Source organism: Meles meles, chromosome 3 (genome assembly GCF_922984935.1).
Source record: "Meles meles chromosome 3, mMelMel3.1 paternal haplotype, whole genome shotgun sequence".
Taxonomy (NCBI): domain Eukaryota; kingdom Metazoa; phylum Chordata; class Mammalia; order Carnivora; family Mustelidae; genus Meles; species Meles meles.
This window is the reverse complement of record NC_060068.1, coordinates 131,385,312-131,400,391: the sequence shown is the minus strand read 5'-3', so window position 1 is coordinate 131,400,391 and position 15,080 is coordinate 131,385,312. Positions and strand designations below refer to the sequence as shown.

General features: G+C 35.4%; 1 protein-coding gene across 2 annotated transcripts in view; it reads left to right on the top strand.

Annotated features, from left to right (window-relative positions):
- The first annotated feature begins 9,606 nt into the window (after positions 1-9,606).
- GABRG2 (gamma-aminobutyric acid type A receptor subunit gamma2) overlaps positions 9,607-15,080 on the top strand; it is a 103,511-nt gene continuing 98,037 nt past the window's right edge. The window contains exon 1 of one of the 2 annotated variants that reach the window (XM_046001222.1): positions 9,607-10,078. In XM_046001222.1, coding sequence (XP_045857178.1) covers positions 9,972-10,078 — 107 coding nt within the window. In that variant the 5' untranslated portion in view covers positions 9,607-9,971. The remainder of the gene's footprint in view (positions 10,079-15,080) is intronic. The other variant, XM_046001223.1, reaches the window with a different exon arrangement.

Below are 15,080 nucleotides of genomic sequence, written 5' to 3'. Positions count from 1 at the left end.
ATTTTTTTTTGAAAGAATGGTCAACATGGCCTTCATCCACTGTTATGGCAAATGTAAACTGACTTCTTCCTGGAGGATACTTGGTAAGATTCAACTTTTAGACTTTAGTAAATACTCAGTGAGTACATACTATGTGCCAAGCCCTTTTGTTAAGTGCTTAGAAAAGTGCACTGAAAATTAAAGTAAATGCCCTGTTGTTAGGGAGAAATGATGTTTTTACATGATGGCAAGAGCATTCCAAAAAGAGGAAGATAGAAGTGGAGATGCCTTTTGAGGCCCATACTTAAAAACTCACACATCTGTACATTCTTTTGAACAAAGGAAATTCAAGGTCAGTACAGATTCAATTATGGGAAAATAGACTCCAGCTGTAAATCTGGCTCATCCAGTACCCTGAGCAATGAAATACTTTTGAGTTTCCCATGAGACAGAAGGAGACCAAGATTGAGATAACCAAGCCAACAGTGCAATAACAAAGACATCAACCCTGTTAACGTCATGCTGTAATGAAAGGAGCTAACCTATTTGGAGGAACTATAGAACTCCATCTACTCCACTACCTCTAAAATGCTATTGGAATCTTAGGTTACTGAATGTTAGCATGGAAAGGATCCATCTATATCACCTGTATCCATCCCTCATTTTATTGATGAGAAAATAAATCCTAAGGACATGAAGTAATTTTCCTGAAGTCAGAGGTCATGACAGAACCTGACTCTAAACTCTGTTCTTTGTATTCTATCATGTTGCCCCTAAAGTCTTATTATAGCTCATAATTAGAAAAGACGATAACTTTTCCTAACCACCATCATGTTACTCAGAAACTGCATACTCATGCTTAAGAGTTCAGTTTTCTTAAGACATATTGCCTATCTTTAAAATCTGCTCTGCCATAGACTATATAACAACTCTACAGGTTACGTTGGGAAATAATTTAACCTCCCTAAACTTTAATCTTCCCATGTGGAAAATTGCCAGGGAATTGTTCCTGCCTTATAGTTTTTCAAGGAGGATAAAATAATGCCTGTCACACAGCACTGTGCCTGAGGCAAATTATGCTTTTTGATAAGGATGTTATTTATCAATAAAGTTTAATATTAAAATAAAATTAACATACAGTGAAATGGTTAGATCTTAGTGTAAAATTGGAAAGTTTTATCAGGAGATAAGCCTGTGTTTAACAATCTTCCTAATCAAGATAGAAAATATTTCCTTCATCCCAGAGATTTCTGCTGTACTTCAACCAGTTAATTCGCATCTATTCTAGGGAAGCTCCATTCTGATTTTAGTCACATGGACTTCTTTGGCTGCCCCTGAAGGTCATATAACTGGAATCTTTTATTTATTTATATATTTATTTTCGGCCTGGCTTCTTTTACTTACTATTTTTTGAAATTCAACTATGTTCTTGAATGCATGTATGTATGTGTATGTGTGTATATATTTACATGTGTGTATGTATGCTGCATGTTAGTAAGTTACTCTTAGGAACACTAACTAATGCATTTTTCCATTTTATAAGTATGGCATGGAATCTGATTATCCATTCTTCTATTGATGATATTTGGATTGTTCCAAATCTGATGAATCTTTTACAAACTTCTTGTACAGGGCTTTTTTGGGGGTGGAATACCTATTTTTATTTTTCTTTGATAAATACCTTGATGTGGAATCACTTTGTCATATGACAAGTGAATGTTTAACATTGTAAGAAACTGCCCATATCTTTTGCAAATGATTCTACCATTTTACATTCTCATGAGAAAATGAATGAATTATAGTTTCTCTCTACACTCAAAACATTTGGTATTGCCAGTTTTGTTAGTATGAAGAGGTATCATTGTGGTTTCAGTTCATATCTTCTTGGTGAATGCTGACAATGAGAAATTTTTCATGTACTTATTAGATATACATTTTTTCCCTTAAATGTCTATTCAAGTATTTTGACCATTTTTATTAAGTTATTTTTTATTAAGTTTATTTTTTTATTAAAAAGTTTAATAAAGTATATAAAAATATATAATAATTATATAAATAAATAAATAAATAAAGTATATAAAAAAGTATAAAAATAAAAATTTTTATAAAAATTTATTTTATATTAAAGTTTAATTTTATAAAGTTTATTTTTATTAAGTTATTTATTAAGTTATTTTTATTAAGTTATTTATAAGTTATTTATTAAGCATTTTCGCTAATTAGATAAAGGATTTCTTTATGTATGCTGGATATAAGTCCTTTGCTAGATATTTTCACTGTTAATATTTTCTCCCTGTTTGTGACTTGCCTTTTCATTATTTTTTAGTAGACTCATGATAAACAAAAATTTTTTATATTTCTGAAGTCCCAGTTTATCAATGTCATATTTTATGCTTAGTTTTTATAACTTCTCTAAGATATTTTTGCTTACCCTAAATTCATGAAGGTAGTGCTTCTTTCTAAAAAACTGTAATTTTTAGCCTTTGCATGTATGATGGAGTAAAAGACAGAGGTTATTATTATTTTTTTAAAATTGCCTATTTAGAGGTGTCTGGCTGACTCAGTCAGTAGAGCATGTGAGTCTTAATTTCAGGGTGTGAGTTCAAGCCCCACATTGGGTATGGAGCCTACGTAGAAAATAATAATTAAAAAATAAAAATTACCCATCTGTTCCAACATCATTGTCTTAAAATATTAAGCTGTCCACTTTGAAATGCCTCACTTTTATTGAAAATCAAATGACTATGTATATGTAGAACTCAATTTATTTTTTTCTAACTTCTAAAGCCAGAAAAGCGTAGAAATTTGATTTTAATTTTTCTTCTTTTCTATATACACTGACAGTTAAAAATGTTTCCTCCAAGTTCTGCTTTAGCTCCACAAAACAAATTTTGAAATGTTGTATTTTCTTTTGTTTTGAGGCAAATGTGGTTTCCTCTTTGATTTATGGATAATTTAGACCTATACTCTTCAATTTTCAAAATTTTTGGAATTTCTCTACTTATCATTGATTTAGAACTGAATTCTGTTGTAAGAGAATATAATTTGTAAGCTTTCAAAATTTGAAATGTATTAAAAAAAAAAAAAAAAAAAATTTGAAATGTATTGACAGTTATTTTATGAATAGTTGAAAAGTATGTACATCTGTTAATTTACTCTGCAATTATTGAGTATAGTGTTCTGTAAATGAGAAGTCAGAAGACTTTTAATATTGCCAACTGTGTGGGATATATCTATTTCTACTGTGAAAACTCACAGTAGCTTCATTTCATTTTAAGCTCTATTTTCAGGTGTGTAAAATTTTATAATATTTATAATATTTATGCTCTCTTGATGAATCAATCCTTTTGTCCTTGTAAGAAATAATACGTTATCAGGGTGCCTGGGTGGCTCAGTGGGTTAAAGCCTCTGCCTTCGGCTCAGGTCATGATCCCAGGATCCCAGAGCCCCATGTCCAGCTCTCTACTCCGCAGGGAGCCTGCTTCCTCCTCTCTCTCTGCCTGCCTCTCTGTTTAGTTGTGATTTCTCTCTGTCAAATAAATAAAATATTAAAAAAAAAAGAAATAATACGTTATCTCTTCTTATACTCTTTTTAAATTTATATCTATTTGCAGCCAGCATTTTGCTATTTGTATTCTCCTTATCTCATTGTTTTCTCCCCATCTGTAATTGTCTGCCTTCTTTTTCATATATGAATTTTTTTTAGTATTTGGTTTTAATTTTTCTAATGATTTTTATGCCTTTCTATATTATTTGCAGTGGTGCTTTAAGGATTGCCATTTTCATTTTTTATTCATCAAAGTCTATTTACAGTTACTATTATGTCACTTTATGAAATAGAAGAAATTTGGAACAGTATAACTTAACTCCAGCTCTGGAGTTACATATACATATGTATATGTATAACACATATACATATATGTGTTATAACTCCAAAATGAGCTGTTACAATACTTGCATTTAAAAGTCAGATCTCTTTTAAAGGGAACACAATAAAATATGTGGTTTATTTTCCTCAAATATTAACTATGCTCGATGCTCTCCATTTGTATAGATCTGGGTTTCCATACAGTACCCTTTTCCCTCAGCCTGAACAATTTATTTCTATCTCATTTCTGCTGGTTACAAATTCTCTCAGCCTTTATTTGAAAATGTCTCTTTTTTCTTCAGTTTTGAAAGATCCATTTATTAGATTTAGAATTTGATGTATACATTTTCTTTCAGCACTTTAAAGATGTCCCCCACTGTTTCCTGACCCTAATTGTTTTCATCAGTCAACCATCATTGCATTATTAGCCTCTAACAATTAATGTGTTTCATTGTTCTCTGAATATTTTTAAAAGCTTTCATTTAATCTTTAGTTTTTAGATGTCTGACTGTAAAGTTTCCAGGAGTAGTTTTCATTATGTTTACCCTGCTTGGAGTCCTCTGAGCTTCCTGGATCTAATGTAATATTTTTTATCAATTTGGGAGAATTTTTTGGCCATTATTACTTTAAATATGTTTCTGATTTATTCTCTCTTTCTTCTCCTCTTACACTACTTTATTAGGAGGCTTGATATTGTCACACAGGTTTTTAGTAGCTCTTTTAAGTTTTTTTTCAACATTTTTCTGTGTTTTTTATGTTAGATTATTTTTATTGATTTATCTTTAGGTCTACTGGTTATTTCTTCTACTATCCTGCAATTGCCAATCTGTTATTAAAAATCATGTATAAACTTTTCCTTGCAGTCATTATAAATTTCAGTTCTAGAATTTGCCATTTTTTAAAAGTTTCCATTTCTTTCCTGAGAGTCCCTAGTCTATACTCATTGACCACATAAACATCATACCACATCTTCTTTTAAGTCACTGAACTATTTAATACAGTGGACTGAATATCCCTTATTTGCTAATTGGATCTCAGGTTTTATTGGTTTATATTGAATGCTATTTTTTTAGAAAAAGTGTCCTATTATCCTGTGCTTCATGTTTCTTATTTTTTTTAACCATGCATCAAGAATTGTACCATGTATCAATACAACTTATATATTATTGATATTCTGATTTTTAATAATCCTCTAAAGAATGTTGATTTTTGTTTCATTAGGAGTTATTAGCAAATGGACTTTCATCTGGTGCAGGATTAGTTTATACTGTTTTCAGGTTAGTTTCAGTTTTGTCTTTAGGTTTAGAGCAAATCCTTAGTCCTAGAATAGAGAAGGGTTTTGGTCCTTCTAGAGTTTCTAGGGAAAGTGTAGGTATTTATTACGATCCTCTAACTTGGTGGAGTCTGACTCCAAACTCGGTATCTCCTGCAGTGAGTGGTCACTGAACTATGGTTCAGCTTTTTCAGTCTTTCAGTTTCTGCTTTTCTCCAGGCTTCTTGGTGTCTTTTCCTCCTTTTACCCAAAAACAAACATCTAAGGGAAGTTTGCATACAGATTTGGAGTCTTACCTCCCTTTGTTGTTACTCTTTTCTGTGATTTCTGCTCTCAGTTTGAGAGACTCTGGCAGGCCCACACCCTCTTTTTAAATCTCAGACCAGGGGGTGCCTGAGTGGCTCAGTTGGTTAAGTGTCTTCCTTCTGCTCAGGTCATGATCCCAGGGTCCTGGGATCAAGACCCACATTGGGCTTTCTGCTCAGCGGGGAGCCTGCTTCTCCCTCTGCCACATCCCCTGCTTGTTCTCTCTCTCTGTCAAATAAATAAATAAAATCTTTATACACACACACACACACACACACACACACACACACACACACACACACACAATAAATCTCCAACCATAAAATAGCTGCCTTTGGATTCTAGCCATCCTGTCCCTGTAGGATTGAGGGTTTTCCTGGGATGTGGGACTTCCCATGCTAATACCAGGCAAGTTCATGGCCAGTAGGGAAAAACTGGTCATCCGTTAACCACCCTCAGTGGAAAAGCCACATAATCTTAGATCTCCTCCAATTCAGTTTTGTCTTTCTGTGATCAAGTGTTCAACATTCTAGTATTTTACACAGTTGTTTATTTTATATTTTATCTACCACTTAAAATTATTATACTCAGGATGGCTAGTCAATTTCATCATTATCAGAACTAGAACCCAAGTAATATGTTTTAATTCCTCAAGTGATGAGACATTTGGTATTGTTGGGTCCCCAATGTTGGGTCCCCCAATAATGGGTCTGTGATTAAAAGAGCGCAACTGATACAAAGTGAAGGTCAAGCAAAGCTTTATTTCGTGCCAAGCATGGAGAATCAAACCCACTGGCTGGGGCCATGCCTCTTACAGGGAGTGGGATCCCTCCCTGACTCACAGACCAACTTTTATAGAGCAAAGGCCATGTGGTTGAGCCTGGCCACACACAGGTGGCCAATGAGATTGCAATAAACAGAGAAAGCTGCAGAGTCATGCTAGGTCACACACGGGTGGCCAATTGAACTACAGTTCACCCCATAGTAGACATTTGCACTAGCCTATCACCTTGGTGGGAATTGACGCCCAAAAGGTGGGGCCCACACTCCTTGGTAGCTAGGGAGACAGTATGCCCGCTTTACTAATTGGATGTCTCCACCTGACAGACTCATTCCTGCATTCAGGCTGTTATCTCTATCTGACCTTACCCACTCCTGTATTTGGGCTTTGTTACCTGGGACTGGTTTCCCAGACTTGCTTTTAAATAAATTCCTGGGGGGGGGGGGGCAGGGTCAATTTAAGTTTTATTGCATAAACAACAAAACAGCTGTTCAACCCAGGTAGGGCCGCTCTGGCTAAATAGGTCAACAGCCTATTGGCTGTATCAACAGCCAAACTGGTCTAACATTTGACCTCATAATTCACTTTTGAGCATAGTAATTCTATAATAATTGTAACAATAATAAAATGTCAAATTAAAAGTAAAAATAAAACTTTATTCAGAAAAAAACTGCGAAATGAATTTCTAGGATATTGAGAACAGCTTGCTTGGATGACAGAATGTAGGTGGTAGTTTTTTCCTTTCTATTTTACAATAATTTTTAAATTTTAATATAAATATATACACATAAATATATATATTATTTACAATGAAAGTATAGCCATCATACTTACCACATAATAGTTATTTAAAAATGCACTATAAACATACTTTCTTGGGACGCCTGGGTGGCTCAGTTGGTTAAGCGGCTGCCTTCGGCTCAGGTCCTGATCCCAGTGTCCTGGGATCGAGTCCCACATCAGGCTCCATGCTCGGCGGGGAGCCTGCTTCTCTCTGTCTCTGCCTGCCACTCTGTCTGCCTGTGCTCGCTCTCTCTCTCTCTCTCTCTCTGACAAATAAATAAATAAAAATCTTAAAAAAAAAAATAAACAAACATACTTTCTTAAGTATGTAACTAAAAGGTAATTAAAAATTTAAAAAATTAGAAAAAAAATTAGTGGATAAGTTATCTTACAATTACCAGTGAATTTAATATGTGTTGCAAAATCTTAAAAAATACATTAAAATAATTTTCTTCAGAGCACCCATAGGCCCACAGAGGCAAAACGAAGCCTAACCAGGAATAGTGCCAGTAAAATTGTACCCAAATACTATACAAAGTAAATTTTCCTCCACGGATTCTCTTAATATGCTGAGAGGTATTCCATTATTAAAATAGATTAGAATTTATGGAGATCATTGTGGTATTGATAAGGGATTCATATATGAATTACTACTTTGTGAATGTGAAAGCATTCGTTCTTCCAGGTTAATATGCTTGTCACTAAACTTGGGGGAAAAAAACTTAATGTTGCAAAACTGCAAGAAGACCGAATATTCACATCAATTTTTTAGGTGGTATGAAACAGTATTTGAACCTAATGGCCTGCCTGTGTTTGGTATGCCCTCCTTTGTGTTTTAAAAATTAGGATACTTATCATACTTTTATTCCCAGTTCCTCTGGCAACTCTAAGTGGAACTAGCAGTGGAAACTCAATCCAATGGGGTATAGTAACTCTTCAAATGTGTATGGTTCCACCACTTTACTTATTCATTTCTCTCCCTGGCTTGGTTTTGGTAGACATTGGGCCCTAGTCTACAAAAACACAATAGAGTATCTTCACTAAAAACAAAGATACAGCTCTTAACAACCCCGCATCTTTTTGTTAATAAGTGTAAACATAAGGAGGGCCAAAGTTCCTCACAGCGCAGCAAGGAACAAGAGAATTACAAAGACAGGGATTTGCATTAGTTTTTCCTCTGTTTTAATCACAATAGAAAGAAGTCAATTGCTGCCTGTGAAGTGTTGTTTTGATTAGATTTTGTTCAAATGCCATAAAGTAGGGCAGTTTTCTGAAGGTGTGCAGGATTCCAAGTATGTCTTTCAGGCATTTTTTGTTTCATTTTCAGAATGTGACTCCTCAACTTGTCATTGGCAGGAGCTACCAGTAATTCTGCAGTCCTTGAGCAGTCCTTAGGGTTGCGGGTGGAGTGTGGACCTATTCGTTTCCTGTTAGATTCGTATGCCTCCTGGACTCCATACTAAAGTTCCCCAACTGGAAGACTTTCTTCCTGTAGAAAAGATACAGCTTTTGAGGTGACGCCCTGCTATATACCAGGAAGGGTCTGATTTGTCCTCTTCACCCGTATTTCTGCATGTACATCTTTGCTGTGGCCTGGACTCTACAGAAAACTTGAAACACTTTTTCACTTTCTTCTTTATGATGATGAGTAATGGGGTTTCCTCTGTGGCAGACGAACTAGGATGGCACAGAGGGATATCTCCCATGTATCAGTATCCATGGTAACATTGTAGGCAAGAAGGAAGCATGCTAACACGACTCATCTACCCCATAAATCTTAAGGATTGTCACCAAGCAGAATGAAAAAAAGTCAATCTCCACACAGCAAATAGAAATCTCCTTATATTGTTCAATGGCCTCTTGACCTTCCCCCTCTGTCCAACTCTTTTCCAAAAGCAGCCCCTATTTTGTGCTCTGTGCTCTCTACTCATGCAGCAACGTCAATGCTATTGTATTCTTCAACCTTCCAGTAGTTTTTGTCTTTATATTTTCACTGGAGATGGGGAACAGAAAATGGAGGAGTGAATCCTGGGGAGCATGGAATTTTTTCATGTCTTTTAATTCTATTAATGTTTTCTCCCCTCATTCAAATTGAAAATTCACCAAATCTGATTCCCTACAGGATGTTACAAAGAGCCATTCCTCCCCCACTGTCTGCCCCTCCTCCCCCTACAGTGTAACCATGATTTCTAAGACTGCATGATTTTAATAAGGATTCTTGGCAGATCTGATGAGACAAAACCTTCTGTCATTGGTGATACAATTTACTGGGTTGTTAAGGCATCTCTTGTCCCCATGAAAGTCAGTCCTTCCATGCTTGTGTGTGCAGTAAGGAGTTTAAAAGCGTTGGAAGACACACGCATGTGTTAATTCGTGCTGCAGCAGCGAGCATCTCTTCCACTTTGACCTCAGTTAATCTGCGTGATAGTTAACCGCGCAGAGACTCTTTGATCTTTTTAAAAATTTCTTTTAAACACACACACACACACACACACACACACACACACACACACACACACCCCTAGCCCTGCCTTCCCACTCTAAAAGAAAAAGGAAAAAAAAAAAAAAGAAATCAAAACAGAGCAAACAAATAAACAGACCTAAAATGATGGACCTGGGGAAGTATGTGAGAGTGTGAGGGGCATGAGTATGTGTAGAGTGTGGGCGCATCTCTCTCCCTTATTTGTCTCAGTGTGCGTCTCTCCCTTACCCTCCCCCTGCCTCAAATACATTATTCCCCCAGACTTGGAAGCCGCTCCCAGAGCTGACGCTTTGATGGTATCTGCAAGCGTTTGTGCCGATCTTATTTCTGCCCCCTGAATATTAATTCCCAAAGCTGATGGCAATACAGCTCCCCACTGTCGGGACCTACTAGAGGCAGGTGGGGGGAGCCACCATCAGATCATAAGCATAATAATAATACAAAGGGGAGGGATTCTTCTGCAACCAAGAGACTAGAGGCAGAGAAGGAAAAAAAAACGATGAGTTCGACAAATATATGGAACACAGGAAGCTCAGACTACTCGACTCCTGTATTTTCACAGAAAATGACGGTGTGGATTCTGCTCCTGCTATCGCTCTACCCTGGGTAAGATCTGCTGCTTTCAACGTTGTTTTGTTCCGGAGGGGTGGGGGAGGGGGTGGGGATGTGGAACTAGGGAGACCACCCAGATTTTAAACACTGTTCTAGGATATGGGGTTATAATTTAGGGGAATGTGAAAATACAGGGTAGAAAATAGAGAGAGGAAAGAAGAAGGTCACTTTGGTTCATTTATTAATTTATTAGATTTTATTTGTTTTGTTTTAGAGTAGAAAAGCTAACGTCATAAAGACTTTGTGTTTGGGGGGTAGCATTTTCATAATACTGCAATCTGATGTCGAGGTGGGCTGTGCTGATACAAGCCGGCATTTGAGGCCATGTTGGAGGCGTTTTGGGTGGGGGTCTGGAGGAGAAAACTGCAAAAGGGATCCTGGAGAATACCCAGGAGATGTGTGTGTGTGTGTGTGTGTGTGTGTGTGTGTGTGTGTGTGTATGGGGGGAGGGGTTCTGTTCCTGTTCACCAAAGTATTGCTTGTTCCTGCACCTGAGCATTCTTTAAGATCAGTCAGCTAGATTTTCTATTCAGCCCCATTGACCTGGCAGCAGATTCCCTGATGGGCAAACATGGTTCAGCACCAGGGACAGCAGTCCCAGTTAGGGCCAAAAGGAAAGAGGCTTATCTAGCCCCATAGGATATCTAATTTTATATAGGACATCCCTATAGTACAGATGGAAGGCCAAAGGAGCCAAGGAGTACTAATGACCTCTGGGAGCCCTGTTCTGATTTCCCTACCCCCTCCTTGAAGATGGGAGGGGGCACGGGGTGGAGAATTTAGTTGATGAATGCATAGAGAGGATATATGATTAGAAAAGACTTGGTCTTGCTGCAGTGTTGAAAAAAATAAGCTGAACCAGGTGAATGTTAAGCCAAAATTGTCAAGTTAGGCACTGATGCCTTAAAGCCTTGCTGCACTAATTGGAAAAGATGGGAAGAGGGGAGATGAATTCCTCCAAACCCTGAGCCAGTGTGTGCTCTGAAGTGTTTTGCACCTAAATTTTCTTGAACTTTATTGCACCAAAAGTATCAGGGAATATTCCTCCACCTAAAAGCATTATTTATCTACACACCTAAACAGCCCTGATGCCACACATATACATTCCCTCAGGATGTCCAGCCAGGACCAAAGGCAAGTTAGAGGTTGATTATTTACATTTCTTGCTTTTTTTCCATACTGTCATTTTTGAAGTAAACTCTATAAGAATTACTCTCATACTGCCCTCCCCCCAAATAAGAGAAAAAAATATCTATAGAAGAAATCAAGCCCTTGCCCTAAGTTGTTCTTGGGAGTTGACACTCTTATGTAGTAGTTGTAACAAAAGGAGATAAAAGGGAGAGGAGTTAAGCTATTATTTTATCAAAAAAAATTTTGAGTTAACTTCTCTGGTCCTCCATTCTCTAGGGGAGGTAATGGGAGATGCAGATTTCTGATTAAGAAGAAACTCAGAGAAAATAAGGTGTGAAAGCTTTTTTTTGTTTTTTTTTTTGGAGTTTCTAAACAGAGACAGGGTCTGCTTAATTCTTTGAGCACTTTTCATACCTTTTCCCTTCACTTTAAAATAGAATGTGTTTTCATTAAGAGTATGAGTTAGGTAGCTTTCTCAAAAGTGGAGACAACCTTTTACTGGAAATGTTTCATGTGCAATAAATTTAGTGGAATCCTGAAAACACATTTTTTTCTATTTAAAATGTGCACATATGTTTTTCTGTCTAATGTTATGTATAGCTCTTAATTTGTTTTAGAAGTTACAGAGTTGGTAGTTGTTCATAGATAGAAAATCATTCTCACATTCCTAGCATTTATGAAACCTGTGGATTGAAATTTAGATAAGACAGGGAAATAGGTCTTTCCTTCTTATTCATGTCTATCTTAGTAAACAGTTTTTTAACTAAATAGATGAATACATTATTATTTATCTCTGATGGCCTTGTTTTAATGAAAAATATGTAATTTTATTATTCATGGTATCATGTTTAAGATGTGTTTTCATTGCCACAGCTCTGACTTTTCTTTTCCAATTATATAAAAAGTAAAACTTAGTGGTACATGTTAATGTTTAATTCTTTTCATACTAGCTTAGATGACTTTATAAATAGCTCTGAAGAATGGGAGCTATGTGTCATGTAAACTCTCCAGTAGGATTTTCACATTTTGTCAGTAATGAGAGGGAATGGAGTCATTGCAGTTTAGTGCAGAGAATATGATCAGAGTTTCAGTTTGCTGCAACCCCATAAAAAAAAAAAAAGCCATTTGAGTGGCTGAATAGGGCTGGATGGAAATAGAAGCTTTGATGTCTAAAGCTGATTCTAAAGAAGGACAAAAATCATCTGCGAAAATGTGGGATACTGGGAGCCAAATTAAAAGAGGCTTTTTGGGTAAATAGTGGAAGTAGAAGCACCTAGAAAGTTGAAGAGGAATTTAAAAAAACCCGAACATTTTATTGACTTTTTCATTTCCATAACTACAAAGAATCAGTTTTTTTCTTTATTAAATTGATTAAATTTATTATATTGTGCTTATACAAAAGTAAAGGAAGGATATAAAGCATTGAGGTGAGGATGTTAATAGTTAGTATCTCTTGTTATGTGTGGAATATTAATTTCTGAACCTCAAAGTTATATAAACTGTCCTGAATCTTGTATATAGTGCTACCAAAAGAATTACCTAGAAAACTTGCTAAAATGGAGATTCCTGAACCATACACTGAAAAAATCTGAATCATTATGTCTGGGATGGAACTCAGGAATATTCATTTTCAACAAGTACCTTAGACCACACATTGAAGAAAAGTGGTGTTTACTTTGCTGATTTCAAAAGTTTATTTACCACCGTATTTAATATTTACAAGTGCTTTGATTATTGCTATTTCATTATTCAACTGAGCATAATGAGTCAATTTCACATATAGAATGTTTTATTTGAAAGTGATTGGGCATATTATACAAACCATAAAGCATAGGGAATACCTATAAAGAATTTTAATAAATGCAACTCATGTGTGAGGCAACTATTGGCTGAAAAAATAAAAGATGCATATAAGTATGAAAGTGTATAATTATATTCACAAACTACATACAGTCTATGTACAACTACTCATACATATAGGTTTTAAAACAAATTTCACAATCGTGTAAACTCAGTGAAACTACATTCTGTCTTATAGTAAAAATAAACTAACCAAGAAGAAATGGAGATACAACAGAAAAATTTTTAGAATAAATTGGAACTAAGCGGTAGAATACATTGTTAGTTCTATTGGAATAAAATAAGATTTTTATAACAATGAATTTATTTTCAAGGATAGATTGAGTGGAGATGAATTTGATTGACTTTTTGATCCTTCATGTAACCCTAACTTTGAAGTACTAACAACTGAATTAAAAAAAAAAAAAAGTTAAAGAGTCATAAATATTTTGGGTTCTTGCTGTTGCCTGAACTCCTAAAACGCTTTAGGAGATCTTTTTGTGAGTTGTTGAAGTTTTTTATCCCATAACCACTTTTCTCATCATTTTTAACTTTAAACAGACTACGATCCTTCATGTAGAGGGGACGTTGTGATTCTTCACTCTAAGCCTGTTAGTTAACAGAATTAGTCTCTACATACAACCTTACTTTGTCCTATCTTTCCAAATGCGCCACTTGGTTTTATCTAGAAAAAAATAACTTCCTCAGCATACTTAATTGCTTGGTTGTAAATATACAATTTCTAATAATCTACCCTGAGGCAAACATCTACCTGGGGAGGGAAAAAGAAAGAAATATTATCACCCAGTATTTCTCAGAATCCAGCTGCCCACCACCCTCCAGACAAAACATTTAGACCGTAGGCAGGATTTTAAGAATTGGCTTTTAATTTAAATAGTTACATAAATGTCTCTCTGATATCATAGGCTTCATTTAGAATAATCTTCTCATAATAATTGAATTATGGAATATTTAATGATCGAGGTCTCTGTTCTATATACCTGAAAATCTGCTTCCTTATCAAGAACTTTTCAAGTTGAAATTCAGACTAACTTTACCTTTGTTTAAATATGATAGTAGAGCTATGGCTTCTTGTCACTGTCACAATTCCTAGTCATTCCAAGACAGGATTTTCACAGTTTAAATACAGGTAGGCTTTGCTGGAATGACACATACTTGTGGTTGAAAGGGAACAGGTATATATTTTTGTCTCACTACATAGATTTTGGTTCTACAACCAAACTTGAGTTCATGGCAGGGTTTCAATTATTACAAAGAATCTTTGCTTTAAAAAACATTCTTGTTTTCCCCATTATTAAGTTATTTGGTATTCATATGGTTTTCCTTATTAATGGGTGGAGTGTGTAATATAAATTTAGCCTTTACATTTCACTTTGTAGAGTTATACAATGATTTTTATAATGATATAGAATTATTACCATATTTTGCACTCTTATCATAATATTATAGGGATTAATATGATTGGGAGCTAAATTTTATTTTCACTCTAAGCCATTAATGTGTAACTTAAATAAGACTTTTTATTTTCTCTTAAAGGTTATTTATTCTCTAGAAAATGGGAGAAATGAATAGCAAATAACCCTCCCAGTAAAGTCAACTGGAGAGGCCTTTTATATCTCAAAACAATCCAAGTATTTTCTTACCTTTGGAAAGAAGAGGGCTGGTTATATTTATTGCCCTAGGAATTTGAGTAGGGGAGTCTTAATCCTGTTCTACAACTAATATTCAAGAAGACTTGAACTAGTGTCTTATTTTCTCCATATCTCATTTCCTATGGCTATCATTTTGTCTTCCTTATCAAACTCATGACACTAGAGAGATAATAAGAATGTGCATGCAAATATTCCCAGAAGAAAATGAAGCCCCAATTTCTAGTTGTAACTTCACATTCCTTCAACATTAAAGCATATGCACTTTGATGTTACTGAATGCCAAAGTTAATCAAGCAGTTGCTTATATGATTGAGGTGATTAAAATATCAAGTGTAAATATTTATATATTGCAG